General features: G+C 36.7%; 2 protein-coding genes across 2 annotated transcripts; both read right to left on the bottom strand.

Moving 5' to 3' along the window:
• Positions 1-1,464: 1,464 nt before the first annotated feature.
• LOC138306916 (tubulin beta chain-like) lies at positions 1,465-7,087 on the bottom strand. Its single transcript, XM_069247485.1, has 4 exons — positions 6,877-7,087; positions 4,160-4,268; positions 2,851-3,206; positions 1,465-2,331 (listed from the first exon to the last, which is right to left on the bottom strand). The coding sequence occupies exons 1-4, from the start codon at positions 6,931-6,933 to the stop codon at positions 1,516-1,518; spliced, it is 1,338 nt and encodes a 445-aa protein (XP_069103586.1). The 5' UTR covers positions 6,934-7,087; the 3' UTR covers positions 1,465-1,515.
• Positions 7,088-11,454: 4,367 nt separating this feature from the next.
• LOC138306917 (tubulin beta chain-like) lies at positions 11,455-16,698 on the bottom strand. Its single transcript, XM_069247486.1, has 4 exons — positions 16,526-16,698; positions 14,111-14,219; positions 12,684-13,039; positions 11,455-12,376 (listed from the first exon to the last, which is right to left on the bottom strand). The coding sequence occupies exons 1-4, from the start codon at positions 16,580-16,582 to the stop codon at positions 11,564-11,566; spliced, it is 1,335 nt and encodes a 444-aa protein (XP_069103587.1). The 5' UTR covers positions 16,583-16,698; the 3' UTR covers positions 11,455-11,563.
• Between the last annotated feature and the right edge of the window lie 2,279 nt (positions 16,699-18,977).

Below are 18,977 nucleotides of genomic sequence, written 5' to 3'. Positions count from 1 at the left end.
AATTTCCTTTTTTAACGTGAGGTATTGGGTATGGCTTTGATAGATGGAGTATTTTAATTCCAATTAACTAATTAAAGTTAAAGTTTTATTCTAGATCGATAACAGATAGAGTTTCCCTAATCTCAAACAGTTCTGAGTCAGAAATTAACCACATGTTGCAAACACATCGAAGGAGTATAAATCGTAAAATTATATCCCCTTGAAAATCAGCTGCGAAAATAAGATGATTTTTAATGTATTGCTTCAAACTAGGAGAGATAATCTAGTATTTGAGTTCATGTGATAATTTGTTGTTAAAACGTGTGGTCTGGTGGCCAGTCCAGTCCCACATTACAAATAGAGTACGATGCTTACCATCGGTAGTATCCCGCTGTTAACACGATCTTATCAGAACAGGAACTCTATCTATATTTTTTATCTATACTGCAGATGTTACCTACTAAACATACTATCAACTATGAATATGAGTCTGAATGGAATTCTGAAAATGTAGAAGTTTAAATGTAATAGCGTTTTGAGAGATAAATGATAGCAAGTACATTGTAGTTTATAACAAGCTTAATATGTCCGTAATACTTCAATTATCAAAATAAAGTCGATATTCCACGACGTTATTGAAGTATTACGGACATATTACGCTGGTTATCAATTGCAACGTTCTTGCTACCACTTCTATATCACTGTCGTAAATTATCACGACAGTGATAATAACCCCTGCAATATCTAGGGTGTCATCAAAATTGTGATTTATCACCGCTTAGCCTATAAATGTATCGACGTTCATCAAACTACGAAAAGAGACAATGTAAATTCTTCTGGAAACAATGTGCAGAAAATGTCTCCAGATAAAACATTTACTGACTTCACATCCCTGAATGCTGTTACAAGAGCTAAAAATTGACATGAAATCTTATTGGTTAATTTGCTTTCAACATAGTTTAAATTCAATCTGATTAAAACACAGATCCTTATAACCACTCCGTTCAATAGAGGATCTGACAATATCCCATAAGGGGTCACATCCAGATGACCTTTATACCACGTGTTTCAGAGCAAATGCAGTTTCTTCACCTTACAACATCAATTGAAAACGTCTTTTCGCCCCAGTATACTTATACAATTAGCTTTGTTGTGCTTTTCGGGCGAGATGACTACATACACGAAAATAATTTGGAAAGCTTTTTCAAACTATTTCGTCCCCAGTCAAGATTCTGGCAGTGCCAATTTGATTGGCCATTTCAAAAGGTCATCTTGACGTGACCCCTAAAGGGATGTTCTCAGATCCTCTCATCCAACGTAGTGATAATAAGGATCTGTATTTTAATCAGATTGAGTTTAAATTGCACTTTCATCGAATAGGGTAAACAATTTAACAAAAACTATATCGAAGAAGATACAACTGTCAGTGTAATTCAAACTACTAGTTATAATTACAAGAAAATGAAACATTTATTGGTGTACAACGGTCTTTTAATTGAGTCAAAATATAACGATGACATTTATTTTTAATTCTCTTTATGTTTCATCGTCCTGTTCTTCGTCATCAAATTCCCCTTCTTCATCAGCTGTGGCATCCTGGTACTGTTGGTACTCGGACACCAAGTCGTTCATGTTGGATTCGGCCTCAGTGAACTCCATCTCGTCCATACCCTCACCAGTGTACCAATGCAAGAAAGCCTTACGACGGAACATAGCGGTGAACTGCTCAGAGACACGCTTGAAGAGCTCCTGGATGGCGGTGCTGTTACCAATGAAGGTGCCAGACATCTTGAGACCACGTGGAGGGATGTCACACACAGCTATCTTTGTATTGTTTGGGATCCATTCAACGAAGTAGCTGCTGTTTTTGTTCTGGACATTTAGAAGTTGTTCGTCGACCTCTTTCATGGACATGCGTCCTCGAAACACAACTGCCACCGTCAGATAACGTCCATGACGAGGATCACAGGCAGCCATCATGTTCTTGGCATCGAACATCTGTTGGGTCAGCTCTGGGACAGTAAGAGCCCTGTACTGCTGGCTACCACGAGAAGTAAGAGGAGCGAAACCAGGCATGAAGAAGTGGAGACGGGGGAAGGGAACCATGTTGACAGCCAATTTACGGAGATCAGCGTTCAGTTGACCGGGGAATCGGAGACAGGTGGTGACTCCGGACATGGTGGCGGAGACAAGATGGTTCAAGTCACCGTATGTGGGTGTTGTCAGTTTGAGGGTACGGAAGCAGATGTCGTAGAGAGCCTCGTTGTCGATACAGTAGGTCTCATCTGTATTTTCTACAAGTTGGTGGACAGATAGGGTGGCGTTGTATGGTTCAACAACTGTGTCAGATACCTGTACACAATAAAATTAATATAGATATAGTATAAATTCAATTTTGCTTGTTACGAGCATTTTCATTGGCTTAAAAATTTACTTTATCAGCCCATAAAGGAAAAAATGCCGTCGCCGTTTGTAACGTCGCTTCTGATTGGCTGAGATGACGGCGTAATAATTTCATAGACAAAAGAGTCCCAAAATGAATTTTAAATGTTGAAGAGATTATCTTTAGTAAATTGAATTATAAGGATTAATTTGAATAGATTTTTTATGTTATGGAGATATAACACAAAAATCTGAGTGTACTCTCATCATAAACCGCTTCGCGGTTTATTTAGAGTACACTCAGATTTTTTTGTTATATCTCCATAACATAAAAAATCTATTCAAGTTAATCCTTAAATAGTGAAAATTAAATGACAGTGTAATTCAATAAGATATTAATTAAATATAATGATCGTCCATTGCTTGTCATGAGTATTTTGGCTATAACAAAATAAAGCAAGCTTTTTTTCGAGAATGAGCATTGTGTACCTTTGGTGACGGCACAACGGAGAATGTGTTCATGATCCTGTCTGGGTATTCTTCACGGATTTTGGAGATGAGGAGAGTTCCCATTCCAGATCCAGTACCACCACCAAGAGAATGTGTAAGCTGGAATCCCTGAAGACAGTCACAACTTTCTGACTCCTTCCTTACAACATCAAGAACAGAATCTACGAGCTCGGCTCCTTCTGTATAATGTCCCTTCGCCCAGTTGTTTCCAGCACCACTCTGTCCGAAAACAAAGTTGTCTGGTCTAAAGATTTGTCCGAAAGGACCAGATCTGACAGAGTCCATGGTTCCGGGCTCCAGATCCACCAAGACAGCTCGAGGGACGTATTTGCCACCTGGAAGAAAAAAAAAGAAACATTAATTCAATCTAAGATATAGTGATAACGTTTCCGTGTGCATCAGAAGGAAAAAATTGTACTTACATACCATAGAAATACAATGGTTTTTTTTTCAAAACTAATAATAAGATGACGAAATACATAGATTTTACAGGCAACGTTCCAAAACTTATATATTTAAACCAGGTGCTTCCAGACGGTATTAATTGTACTATGTATTCTAATGTGTTGAATTAAAGACCCGATGACATTTGAGATTTTCACTTGTACGATACTAAGATTGATTTATATTACTCTCGACAGTAGCTACTTCCACACGATGTCATTTATCTATTAAAGTGATAGAGTTTATCTTCAAGTGGCATAGTTTATCTTCAAGTAATAAAGTTTATCTTCAAGTGATATAGGTATCTTTAAATGATATAGTTATCTTAAGTGTTTGTCTTTAAAAAGTTCAATTAAAGTCTATCGCTCTTTATTCCCAACTTGTATTTAAGAGATTCGGATAGGTAAACATAATTCGAATGCCCAGGTGTAAATCTGATGAGATGGAATTTGTCAAAACATGAAATCTTGATTTTGAGTTTTCAGCGACACAAGAAATGTCAGTTCATGTTCGGAAAATGCTCAAAAGTACACATCGGATTTATTCCAGAATATTGTCAAAATAAACAGTAAGTAGAAAAAAATTCATAATAAATATTGTCAGTCCTTCTCTGTAGTTTGTGACACACAAAAGGATGACACAGTGTTTCTTGTTTGTAAAAGTTTAAGAATAAAGAACAGGACATAAGGCATCATTTCATTGACAAAAAATGTGGGTTGTATTCAGTCATCCATATCTCTGTTCTTTTTTTGAAATCTTCAAACATCCAACAAAAAAAGGCCAGACAAAAACAAGTTTATCAATTGAAGTAATCATGTAAAATGGAGATGAGAGAAAAACGTACCTGTAGCCTCATTGTAGTACACGTTGATTCTCTCCAACTGAAGGTCGGAATCTCCGTGGTATGTACCGGTGGGGTCAATTCCGTGTTCATCGGAAATTACTTCCCAGAACTGTAAAATAAATCACAGATGCATTTGTAACATATTTTCAACCACGTAATTTTCAACAAAACTTTAAGATAAGTATGCAAAATGACTTCAACAATTTAAAACGTTTAAATCATTAAACCACAATCTTCAACCATCATAACAAGATACATGGATGGAATTTTATCATCGTTTTCGTACTCCTGTTGGATTAGCGTAAGATCTTAGTAGTAAAATCCCTTTTTATCAATTCTTACTTTGAATTGTACCCCTATGATATCTTCATTTTAATATTCACATGCGCCAACAAAATTAAACGATATTGCCACCATCTCAAACCGACTCGTCCTTAAGATAACCGCTGATTTGGTGTAAAAATTAGTCACAGTACATTGCATTCTAAGTATCAAATATACTAACACCTTTAGGTCGCGGAAACAATTACCAGGTTGTGTCCGTAACTACGCTGTTTATCTTCGATAACTCCCTTCTACTCCCAACTAAAACTACAGAGTCCTTTCACAATGGAACATGACCATACTATATACAAATATCCGTACGACAAAATACAAATGCTGGAACTGAATTCAAAGAAAGTTATTGAGACGAATATTCCGTCAGTGCATATTACAGATTTACCTCCCTTGTGGGTATCCATTGTGACGTAATTTTGTGAGCAAAATCCACGTTGTTTTGTCGTGTATGACGTTACGCTCGCAAACAGATAACCACAATCAGTACCTATCTTTAAGGGCAGATAACTCTGTAATATGCAAAGACGGAATTAAAAGTATCACAGACAAATTGAATCAGCTGGTATGGCACTGTCTGGAACAGACCTCGATTCATCCTCGATACTCCAGGGCTTCCGATCACTTACGATCTCTACACCCCTGGACTATCTCATAGTGAAATTGAAGGCAGCTCAGCGGAAAACATTTGACCAATCACAGGCTAGCAAATATTTCATATGAAGACTACAGAGAGAGCGACGCCTAACATCAAAGCCACAGAGTCAACCACAGTGTACCGTTATACGGCTCTTTTGATGTACATCAAATGACTAAGTTACCTGTTCTATTATGTTGCCTCCATTTTACTATGAGGCAATGTCGTAAGTGAACAATATCGACCTCGATTAGACACATCATGTAATATACCGTTCTATAACCATGCAAATTCTATTGATTTTCTTGGATATACACTGGCCGGTGTTTCCCATGAGAAAAACAAGTCGCTCCCTAATGTCGCCGGTACGTGAAGAATGTAAATAATTAAATATCCAACAGTATGCACTTATCACAAATGGGTCGAAATGACCCATGGTCAATTAAAGTGGCAATCACTGATCTGAAATAGTAGCGGATCAAGAAACTGATATTGTTATAGTATTAGATGGGGTACAATGCCACTAGGATGATATACGGCATACGTGTCCTTTGTTCATATTGAAGATCGGTTAATTAATTAAGAAAAAACTACTATCATAGTAGTAAACCTGTCAGTGTATTGTCATAAACATTAGTTGTTGTACCAAACAAACAGAGGTTAATAGATATAGGTACATGTGTATTGTAAAATGATAAAATTATATCACGCAGTTACCAACATAGATTTGGGAGAGTTTTGTAATACGTGTAATATTTCATAATGTCAATCTTTATAAAAATTGAAATTAATTTCATTTTATTTATGCCTGCCATTGACCTTTATCTGTCAGGAAAATATTCTCCTTTTTATCTAAGAGATGAGATTGACCAGAAAGTCAGGAATTGATCTCATTTCAGGGAGTTTTTGGGTCAATTGTATGTCAAAATAATCAAAGGCTTTTGAAGACATTTTCCTATTGCAATATACGGTTTGATATTAAAATGAGGATTGACTTCAATTTCAGGAAGTGTTACATATTTTATTGTACATTTTATTATTGAAACATCATAATACAGCGTATATTATAATAGGAGAAATAGCTTGAATTTAATAATTAAAAAATTAACCTTGGCATGAAAATTTTGATATTGGCAACAACTTTGAATTGATAGTATTATCTTATTGATTTATACATTTTCAATTTTGAAAAGAGTTTACATAAATGATACTTTTGTAAAGTTCCTATATAAGATACTAACCATGATAGGATAAAACAAAATCAAAGAAGTAATAAAAAGGTTGTGATGAATGTTTCAGTGAGCATACATTCATTTTCTGGTATTTTGCATTCGGATGTTGAAAGGTATATCCAAAGGATTTGTCCTTTGGAAATACAGATAAGTATAGATAAGACTGCTTAGAGAGTATAAATATCTCGACAAGTAAACCAAAACTATCACTTACAGATGATTAAAAAATTGAACCCTAACGGGATTTTTCAAAAGGATACCTTTTCTGTTTTGAAAAAAAAATGATGAAGAGCTAAATAAATATCGATCAGAATTCTGAGGTGAAGTGCATTACCTATTTAAATGCATTTCATATTTAAATTATTCAGAATCACCATTTGCAAGTAAAATTAAAAAAAAAATAACCAAAAAGACATAAATAGAAAAAGTAAAATATGATAAAAAATGTAATTTTTAAGGAATTGGCAAAACATAAGACCATGGTAACATAGGAAAACCGGTATATACCCTACCTTGGCGCCAATCTGGTTACCACACTGACCAGCCTGGAGGTGGACTATTTCTCTCATGACGAAACGTATTTATCCTTCAACTGTCTAATCACTTCAGGTACAGATACAAAGCACGAACTGTATTTATACATCCCAACACATGTCAGATTCCTCCGCAGTGACGGCGACATTTCATTGGCTGCTTTGATTTCAAAGTGGCGGTCCGTTACTTAGTTCAAACCATGAAGATAAAAATAATATAAATAAATGAAATTATCAGAGAAATCCTTTTATATTTGATTTTTTAACAGAATTAATTCCCAAAAGATATTTCATATGAAGATATATTCCATCGGAAACATGGTTGCGGAAAGTCACATTTCTCAGGGTATGGGAAGTGGCTCTAATCGCTGCAGTTTTGAAGATGTAATTACGAAATTTAGTCGACCGAGCTTCATCAATTATTTACACATTGGACTTGATGACCAGGGGTGTAAGTTAGATTATCAGGGAGTCGGCGTGTACTCAACAAAATAGGAGAATGCGTTTACCTGGCAGAGATAAAAGGCTAAAATGCGATAGTGCCACAGGTATGGCCAATTATTTAACACTAATATGTAGTTTCAGGTAGCATCATCAGACATTTGTATTGGTTGAGAAATGTTCCCGGTACTTTTTTAAAGGAGGAGGTAGAAACTAGAGACGGCTACTTAACACGTCTTCTTGTAATCTGTTTAAATTTGATCGAAAACTTTCACTTGTGCATGTTCCAACATTTTTTAGAATCTTACATCGAAACGTGATTTACTACTAAATACTATTTTGGTATTACCTCCAGAACTATCCTCCATTTGACACCAGCCGTGAGTAGCACAACAAGCCATATTCGATTGTTTTTAGGGTTGTTTTATGTTTCCCTGTATATTCACATTTCAGCCCTGTACATTATGACAGATGAAAGAGAGAGTTATTGTTCTACACAAAACAATTTGAAATCCATTTTGGAAATATATCATATGTATTATTAATAATTTTTATTTATACAGTCAGTGGCGTAGCGCCCGTGCATGCTTGCATGCTCAAGCATGCAAAAATATTCTGACTTACATTTTTATACAGTCAGAAAAAAACACAACATTTGAATACACGTAACGCTGCAGAATATAAATTACGTATAAATACATATGATATGCCTAACATAACTTTGTGCACATTAGAAAGATTTGAAGATTGGCCATTCTGGAAATTTATTATGTATAATAGTCTATATATTTCCGGTTACCACGTGCATTTAGTTGTTAAATTTGATTGTTTGAATCTTGTCGAAGACAATATTAGACTTCTTCACAAAAATCCCTCAAGCAAATGTGGCTTTTGAATCCGGAAACACTTACGAATACCAATTCGGTGTCTACTCACGAAATGGTTGACTTTTATTTTTGTCGAATATGAACAGATTGTTGATTTAGAAAATATTTTTTGTTGTTGTAATTGTTAGAATTAGAACATTAGAGGTAGAAAAATAGGTTATAAATACTATATTTAGTTTTTTTTAATTGAGGTGGTCGTGGACCCTTCTAACGCAATTTACGCAATTTTGACAGTGGTCTTTGACTGGCTGTCATAAACAAACCAACACGTAAACTAAATTTAGTTCTGCATTGTTATCAACTAAATATCGTGACCTCCATTTGACCATTGGAGTAAAATGATTACTACATTGTAACAAGTTCCCGTCAGCTTCTGGGGGGCTTCGCCCCCCATACCCCCTACCGGGGCTTCGCCCCTGGACCCTGCACCCCCAGGCATGCAGGCCTATCCAAACCTTGCTACGCCACTGACAGTCTATAACAATGGTTTGATGATGATACGATTAACATCCTAGTACTAGTCAGTGCCATTTAAGTATGGCCTTCTCCGCGTGCGTGTTTTGGGAGGCTGTAATAGGCCGGTGTTTTAACTCTTTGTAATATATTAATTAAACATACATGTAACAGTAAGACACCATAGTTCTCATAACTTCAATATCCCTATACTTGAAACAAAAGAATCCCCTTGGTTAAACTTGTAAGCAAGATACATTAATGTAGGGCCTATAATGTATTCATACCAGTGGCGTAGGAAGATGAAACGTAATGGGGGGGCAAAAGTCCTCAATATTTCGTACCCCCTCCCCCCTCGCGCACCCCGCACCCACAGGAGATACTTGATATACTTTTTTCATATATCATTACATATAATCCTTATACAAATCTATAGACAGTGGCGTCGCTAACAGGAAATTAATGAATACGCAAATAAGCGTGCGACTTTGGGGGTTCCGGGGTGTCCACTGGAAAAAATAATACGATTTAGAATGATTGTGATGAGTTTTACGATGCATTTTGATGATTTTGCGAGCGCCGAAGGCGCGAGATTTTGGTGTTCGGGGGACGGGAGGTCTCCCCCGGGAAAAATATGTACGATTTAGAATGGCAGAGATAAGTTTTACGTTGCATTTTTGTTGATTTTGAGAGATTCGCTGGCGCGAGATTTTGGTGTTTGGGGGGTCTTCCCCGGGAACAAAATTACGCTTTAGAATGGCAGAGATGAATTTTACGATGTGCATTTTGTTGAATTTACGAGCGCCGAAGGCGCGAGATTTGGTGTTAGTGTTGGGGGGGGGATGGAACTTAAGACTTAGAATGGCTGAGATGAGTCTTTTTGATGAATTTTGAAGGTGTGAGATTTTGTTGTTTGGGGGGATCTTGTGTTCTCCCCCGGAAAAAAGTTTCGATTTAGAATGGCTCAGATGAGTTTTACGATGTATTTTGATGAATTTGCAAGCGCCGAAGGCGCGAGAATTTGTTTGGGGGGGGGGGGGGGGGGGGGGGGGGGAGGAACACAGGGACCTGGCACGACTTTTTTTGAACTAACAGTATACATGTATATATATTATAGTATCAAGGGCATGAACTCGGCGGTCGAGAAAAACGGACCTATTTTATTACAACCATGATTATTGTAATAAATGGGTTCTATACAACAATGACTGATATCTTATCCTAAAGAAAAATAATTTATCTTTCCATTGAGTGCTTGATGAACAAAATTGGCCAAGTATTGACGATTTACGAAAAATATGCTAGGTAGACATTTCCCTGTCCGGTCGAAATGTCGTCTCGGCTCTAATGGGTACCTCAAAAACCAAGCCAAAATCACAAAATCTACGCTTGTGGCGCTAAACACTACCCATAACTGTGTTCATCCACAATCTCCTTTGGAGGTGTCATGGCCCGTACTCTGCTGAAACTCCATTTAAACATTGTGTAGCTCACGTACTTAAACCGTCACCGCCATGTTCATTTTTCTCTCGGAACGCTTTCCCGATTCATCAAGCCATAACATCGTCAATACTTGGCCAATTTTGTTCATCAAGCACTCAATGGAAAGATAAATTATTTCTCTTTAAAATAAGTTATTCGTCAATTTTGTATAGAACCCATTTATTAAAATAATCACGGTTTGAAAAAAATAGGTCCGTTTTTCTCGACCGTCGAGTTCATACCCTTGATACTATAATATATGTATGTATACTATTGGTTTAAAAAATTTCGTGCCAGGTCCCTGTGGGGAGGAAGGTTCCGGGGGTCTCCCCCGAGAAAAAAAATTACGATTTGGAATGGCTGAGATGATTTTTACAATGTATTTTGATGATTTTAAAGCTTTTCACGGTGATTTTTCGATTTAAAGTTACCCGCATTAAGAAATGATATTTGTGAGTTTCGTCATACCATTTTGTAACCCAGCTCGATCTGAACATACCGGATTCACACCATCGGCACATTGTTGTGTAACTCAAAATAATAATGAATTGAAGATATATAACAAATTAATCTTTTTTTAAGAAACATTTTTTGAAATAGTATAATCCATTGGTGGACATTTTTAGTGTAGTTCGTGTGTATTGAATTTTCATTATTAAAGGTTTGAGCATTACGTGCTTGAACGTTTTAGGAAACGCGCCGCGCAGCGGAAAATTTTCTAAAATGAAGTGCAAATATGTACAGGAGGACCCTTTTTTCTTTCAAATGTGCATTTTTAGAACATTTCACTCGGCGAAAATGGGGGGGGGGGGACATGTTTGTCCTGGGGAACGGGGCAATTGCCCCCCCCCCCCCGCTTCCTACGCCCCTGCATACCAATGTAGATTTAATTTCCTTTGTATACTTTGTTATTTATATAAAATAGGATGTTTTACAAGGTAAACGTTATATGTCACCGTCATGTATTATTCAACATTTCATCGAGAAGCCAAAATAATTCTGAGTAAAGGTTTTGGTAACCATCCTGTATCTATTGAATTACATGTACACCCTAAATGCTAATAAAATAGCACAGTCATCAGAAAGATGTTACATAAGCATGTCGTGATTTCATCTATTTTTAAATTGTGTAAGTTTTGAGTGTAACGCTTTTTGGTTCCAGTTTAATATTGCACTGGATATTTTCACGTTAATGTTGAACACAGAAAAATATAAATCAACATATTCATTAAAACCTCATCTACGGATCAGGTTTTGCATTCAATCAAATGTAAATATAAGAAGAATTCTAGTAATAGATTAAATAATTTATTTGCATTCGTCATTTAATTTTACATGTTTTTGTGTTTTTTTTTACATATTTTTTTGGTTTATTTGTTCACCTAACTAATGGAATTACAACACTACATTTCATCTTGTTCCTCATCCTCTTCGAATTCCTCTTCATCAGCTGTGGCATCCTGGTACTGTTGGTACTCAGACACCAAGTCGTTCATGTTGGATTCGGCCTCAGTGAACTCCATCTCGTCCATACCCTCTCCAGTGTACCAATGTAAGAAAGCCTTACGACGGAACATAGCGGTGAACTGCTCGGAGATACGCTTGAAGAGTTCCTGGATAGCGGTGCTGTTACCAATGAATGTTCCAGACATCTTGAGACCACGTGGTGGGATATCACAGACTGCGGTCTTAACGTTGTTGGGGATCCATTCAACAAAATAACTGCTGTTCTTGTTCTGGACGTTAAGGAGCTGCTCATCGACCTCCTTCATGGACATACGTCCACGGAAAATACATGCAACTGTAAGATAACGTCCGTGACGAGGATCACAAGCAGCCATCATGTTCTTGGCATCGAACATCTGTTGGGTCAACTCTGGGACAGTAAGAGCCCTGTACTGCTGGCTACCACGAGAAGTAAGAGGAGCGAAACCAGGCATGAAGAAGTGGAGACGGGGGAAGGGAACCATGTTGACAGCCAATTTACGGAGATCAGCGTTCAGTTGACCGGGGAATCGGAGACAGGTGGTGACTCCGGACATGGTGGCGGAGACGAGATGGTTCAAGTCACCGTATGTGGGTGTGGTCAGTTTAAGGGTACGGAAGCAGATGTCGTAGAGAGCCTCGTTATCGATGCAGAATGTCTCGTCTGTGTTTTCTACAAGTTGGTGGACAGAGAGAGTGGCGTTGTATGGTTCCACAACGGTGTCCGATACCTGACAAAAATTACAAATGAATGATTTAGCAATAAGTAATTGACCAAGTTATTCATACTACAGGTAGTTATTCATACTACATGTAGTTATTCATACTACAGGTAGTTATTCAGCAATCAAGCTTTAAGGTAATGTATAAAAGTTTGCAGATTGCAGACAATTATTAATTTATTTTACTGTAGATTATCGATTTTCCACGATTTAGTTGTTATCGTATCTGATATCCTTGATCGTATAAATTCTCCATGCATAAACCATGAAATTGTCAGTTCAGGTGCCGATTTGCCAAAACATGAAAATCATTTACCTTGGGTGATGGTACAACGGAGAATGTGTTCATGATCCTGTCGGGGTATTCTTCACGGATTTTGGAGATGAGGAGAGTTCCCATTCCAGATCCAGTACCACCACCAAGAGAATGTGTCAGCTGGAATCCCTGAAGACTGTCGCAGTTTTCAGCTTCTTTGCGGACAACGTCAAGAACAGAGTCTACGAGTTCAGCTCCTTCTGTGTAATGTCCCTTAGCCCAGTTGTTTCCGGCACCACTCTGTCCGAACACAAAGTTGTCTGGTCTGAAGATTTGTCCAAAAGGACCAGATCTGACGGAGTCCATGGTTCCGGGCTCCAGATCCACCAAGATAGCTCGGGGGACATATTTGCCACCTGAAAATAATACAAATGGTTGATGGCAATGATTATCTAAATATTCTACGTAGACGACTTATGTTTTAGGCTTGGATATAATGGATTTGATAATATGTAATTGTTAAATCATATATGGGCCAGGTAAGTCATTAAAAAAAAGAGAAACCTGTCCAAAATAATTGAAGCAAAGTAATGGTCTACATTAGAATTGAACGGTGCCCCTGTAGAAGCTTTAGTGTTATGTTGGGAAAAACGTCAATCACGTGAGAATACATAGACACTTAAGGGAAGGTTTGAATTAGAAGGAATGTATATGATTCCAGGGATGTGATTCTTCCTCTTTTCACAGGATTTCCTCTGATCCAACAATATCAATGAGAAACTAATCATGTCGGATGTGATCTGAAACATCATAAATTAATCCTTTTAAGCACTAATGGGAGGGTTTCCTCGCGTAATCTAGATAGTGTCTCCATTTGCTGATAGGATCAATTATATCCCTGTCATTTATCATCTTCGTTCTTCAGGGTTCGAATCACCTATGCTCTCTTCAAGAGAGCTTTTGTGAAAGTCCATAGAGATGAAGGTGATGGTCTATACCAAGGGAAGTTACTTAATATCAGGCAGCATGACTGGCATATTTTTATAACTTCTTTTGTACTGTACATGAAACTGGTCCACTTTGGAAATCAGTACTGTGGTAATTAATTAACGTATCTGGATTACAGCCAAACCTATAAAACTGGGCCCACGGTTTATGATCAACAGAACAGAATCATGGATAATTGCTAAAACGATTTGGTATTTTTATAAAATGATATACCGGGTATATAGACTTCTGTAAGTCGCAGTTAACTCGGGTTGGTCTTTTCAAATTTGAACTTTGGGGACTCGGTCACTTTTTAACTAAAATGACTTACGTGAAACATGAAATCTAAAATCAAATAGTGCTGACAAGGTAACAACAACACTAATACTATATTATAGAAAAAATGGAGTGAGAATAAGGATCTGAATTTTAATCAGAATGGATCTGCAGCAATATAAACGCTAGTAGCTATATATATATATATATATATATTAGTTTACCTGAGGCCTCATTGTAGTACACGCTGATTCTCTCCAACTGAAGGTCGGAATCTCCGTGGTATGTACCGGTGGGGTCAATTCCGTGTTCATCGGAAATAACTTCCCAGAACTGAAAAAATAGAAGAATTGATACCAATCAAAATCTGCATCAAACGCAATGTATTAATACGTTTGAGGCAAAGCAGTTAATTTCCCTGGCATCCCTTTTAATGCCTTCCTTTACTTTGGGTTAGATCATTCATTTATGCAATGTGTTGCGTGTGTGAAGTTGTGAGGCTATGTGACTATATGTTAAACCGGTCGTCGCGCTCCCTATATGCTGAGCATTAAGCTAGAGTAGAAAGAAAGTTTTATTTTTATAGGATATGTTGTATCTCTTCGCGCCAGGGGACATTATCCAGAGCCTTCTTGCTATATTTGAGATATATACATTGCCAATGAATACATATCCTGTTCCACACAAATCGATTTCCTCCTGACCATACGACTTTATGTTGATTTATCTGGTAGCCCGATAATCATATCCATCATATATATCCTTGTAGATCTAACACTCGCACAAACATACATTATTATATGACAATCTAAAATAATTAAGTCAGAAGCTAAAGTAATATTTCCTATAATGATTGAACTGCTGTTTACACATACTTGGATAACTGAAATATTGTGGTTCAAAAGACTTCTAAACAGATAATGGTGCCATCTTGTGGAACGCTCACACTTTGACGGCACTACTTTTATAATATTGCCATGGCCTATAGACTTCCCCGAATCGTTATGGATATTTCAGAAAATCAAAATACATCAATGTTTTTCTCTTTTAAAAGCGTATTAGGTTGTTTTCATGATGTGCACGACCAGCCTAAGGTCTCTGACCTATGATCTGAATATCGAGTTGGTTCAGACTGTCGGATACAGAATGTGAGACGATCTCGTACCACGGACTGTTTTGTATTCTTCCAAGTCCAGGTGTGAATTTTTATGAATTATTTATTAGTAGTAAACATTTATTAGCTGTTTCTTAAGGCATAATTTTACGTCTCTGTGTGTGTGTGTGTGTGTGCGAGTATTAACAGAAATATATAACCCCACCGCACCCCCACATTTTACACACGTGTTTCCACTGTAACATAACACCGTTTACTTAACACCGTATGCCCCACAGTGCCCACTTTCCATTGTCCACAACATCGTGAGGATTTTAAATATAACCCCGTGATGGGTGACCTAGATACGACCTCATATTCTGGTACATTTTATAGTCGTGTGGGCCACAAGGGGGAACGACGATGTAGTAATCTGGAATGTTTGTGCAGCTGTGCCATAAACTTATGAATGGAACCCGACTAATTGCAAAGATCTAGTTTTCAAGTTTTTTAAACTGAATACGCTTAAGGAACAATTTTGTAGTATTATTTACAAGATGCAAACATAATACATATATATATATATACTTAAACAGATAATTAATCGCAATGCTACTTTAACTGTGAATTATTTTAGAAACTTTTCATCAGCAGAAGGCACATTTATTTACAATAACACATTTCAGCATACGCCCAATGCATACAATTATATGGGATGGTTAATTTGTGTTTACCCGGGGCCTATGACAAAGGATGAGTCTCAAGCCTTGCCTTTGCTACACACATGTGTAACGTATTTAGGCGCGCAGCTGTCTGCTTCATGCTAGCGGCTTACGATGACTAACGTACTTGATAAAAGTAGTGCGTCCAATTATTCCCGACGATGAATGAAATTGATTAGGGAGAAAAACATGGATCTTTATATTGTACAATTTTAAAGGCAAACACCTTGAGATGTTTTTCTTAAGATAATCAACCATTAAAATACTATTCAGGGACGTTAGAGTTGTACTTTTGATTAGAAAATACACATTCAGCTGCAGACGACACAAGTACTTCACTACAGGAAGTATTATGGAAGCATCGTATGACGTGAGTGTGTGTGTAGGGAGGCGCCAAAAGGGAACAAGAAGGCGACTAATTATATTTTTGTAAAGTTGTCAAAGTCGTGGCAAATGTGTCAAACTGATGTTATGTAACAAGGAAGTGGTCATATGAGATATATTTACACATAATATTAGGACCTTCAGTGCGTATCGGGTTTATTTTACTTTGCTCTATGAATAAGGGATGGACCGGCAAGATTTAAATGTCCGCTCGTTCAGCGTAACGGTTCCACGTGTCGACCCATATGTTGTATACACATTTCTAAAATAAGACATTGCGGTGTTATTTCTCCCATGGTAGCGTTAATATGATGGAGTAGTTAAAATATTTCATATTTTCCTTATTAATAGAGATCATCAGTGCTACTTGGGATGATATTGTTATTTTTTATGAATTGTATTTAAATTAATAAAGATAAAAAAATAAAGTTACTTCTCACCTTCGCACCGATTTGATTCCCGCATTGCCCGGCCTGAAGATGAACTATTTCCCTCATTCTCTTGGAGTAATTTGTGATGTGATTTTAAACAACCTGGTTCGCTGGTACAATGGATCTAAGTTACTTTTAGTATGGCGGGATGTATAAATACATTCCCCGATGATGGATATTTACTCTTCCACGCTCATCCGCAGAAATGCCGCCATGTGATTGGCTGTTTAAGAAAAGAGTACTATTTTTCCTAAAAATTCTTCACTTGATGTACCAAAATGATACCGCAAGATGAAAAATATTACAAACAAATTGCACTTTACTAACTTGTGTAATCCATTCTACCAATGTGCTTACTTATGAAAACCTACCTTTCTGGGAATGTTTGCTTGTTTTTATAATGAAAATCTATACAAATACACACACCCTGTTTGTATGTTAGAATATGTAGCATGAGTGAAAAACATGTCCTGTCACAAAAACCCGTCAACAAATTTGTTTATCTTATCTATTACTCATATCACACAGAAAGAGTGCATCTCTCGGTCGTAAAGAGTTATAGTTCTTGGATCCTGATTTTTGTGTAATTGATTTGTGATGTACTGACATTAAATGTTGTTGTATATAATTGTTGTCATTAGACGGAGCTTCATCGGAAAAAAACATAAACGTGTGATAATGATGTTATATATATATACACGCGTTTGTGCATTTATTCTTAATGCATTGATGGGTGTAGCCATATGTAGCTATGCTATAAAATTGTGTATTTATCATGCAGTTTAACAAATTGAAGGATAGGTAAGGCAGGTGTCTACTCTGCTGTTACTTTACATGTATATACCCGTTTCTCTTTCTTAAAGTTAAGATTTTGCCAGTTTAAATTTTGATATACATGGACGTTATAAAGTTGTTGAAATATATTTGAATAAATGTAGAAATACTTGGATATTAATATAGAGTTCACTATAGCTTTGCTGATAAATCATATTCAACTAAATCCACGTCATTTTCTATAGTTATCAATTCGGGTATTGTCCTCTAATATGAAACATGAATTATAAGTTATCGACTGTTAAGGGGTAAATGTCAACCCCAATAATTAGATGGATGAACCTTGACCTCGGTTTGTAAGGTCTACATACAATAGGAAAATGTATAATGGTTTGATCTGCTATATTTAGCAATTACATTATTATTGATTCGACAGTTAGCAACAGTAAGGGTTGATGTCTCACTATCATTAGCAAAGTTTAGAAATTACTCTATTCGTCCTTAACTACAATGCTACCCGTAAGGTTAAAACATCACATCATCAATGTTTAGAAATTACTCTATTCGTCCTTGACTACAATAATACATGGCTACCCGTGTGATCTATAATGTGATCAACTATGTTTAGAAATTAATCTGCGTGTTAAAAATCAAATTCTTCGTCATCAACTATATTTAGCAATTACCCGTTTGACTTGGTGTAGAGGTTATGGGTACATTTTTCCATTCGCTGATTTAATTAGTACTGGTAGATCAATAACATCCGTAGTTAGATGGTCGCCTAATTAGATATCTACAATTTGTGAGATGGTATTGTTAGCTTTCAGGGAACTTCAGGTTGAAGTGTGTGAGTATCAGCGATATTAGATATGTAACTGTTGGTTCGTCGGGCATGTGTTTTTGTAGTGTTGTCGTAATAAATCTGTCGGTGTCAAGTCATAATTAAAAATATTTCTAGGCTTACACTTGTACGATGGGAACCTTAGAATTACCAATTATTTCCAAATGTCTGATGAATCTAGTTTACGATTCGGAAAATTGATGCAATGAGGTATCCAATCGATATATTTGCATTCAATTAAACTAAAAACACTACTTCGCTATATTCACAGTCAAGTTGATTTCTACGAATTTAAAATAAAAGAAAGATAACATTCATGACTTATTTTTGTTTGACAGTCTCCCCATAATTAATTAAAAAAATCGCAAAATTAATTGACTTTACTGTATTAATTTACTATTGTTTTATCATACACAACGAAGACCTATGAAAATGTTCAATAGGCTCTAAGATAATGTCACTGAGGGCCTCTCGATCGATGGCGATGCTCTTGTACATCGCCTGCTGTCTAGCCGTTCATGTGTGTGGATATTTGTGTGTGTCTTTACTCGGCGTTGCAGCTGCATTGCGGAACATTACACACCATCATCACATAAAAAGTGACATTTCGACTGTGCGTATTTAGATAGGTGACAGCTACAGCGCGTGATATACCATTGACTCCGATACCACACATAGACATTCTTGCTACGTTATAAATAAGACGTTAAGCTGGATTCTAAATCTGATATTAGAACCATAGAGAACTCTGGTGAACTGGACATTTGTTAGCTTGCCATATCGTTACAAAATAGATCTATCTCATATATTACCAGTTTTATTTGAACGATTTCTTAATACATGTTA

The sequence above is a fragment of the Argopecten irradians genome, chromosome 14 (assembly GCF_041381155.1).
Source record: "Argopecten irradians isolate NY chromosome 14, Ai_NY, whole genome shotgun sequence".
Classification (NCBI taxonomy): Eukaryota; Metazoa; Mollusca; class Bivalvia; order Pectinida; family Pectinidae; genus Argopecten; species Argopecten irradians.
This window is presented reverse-complemented; position numbering and strand designations above follow the sequence as displayed.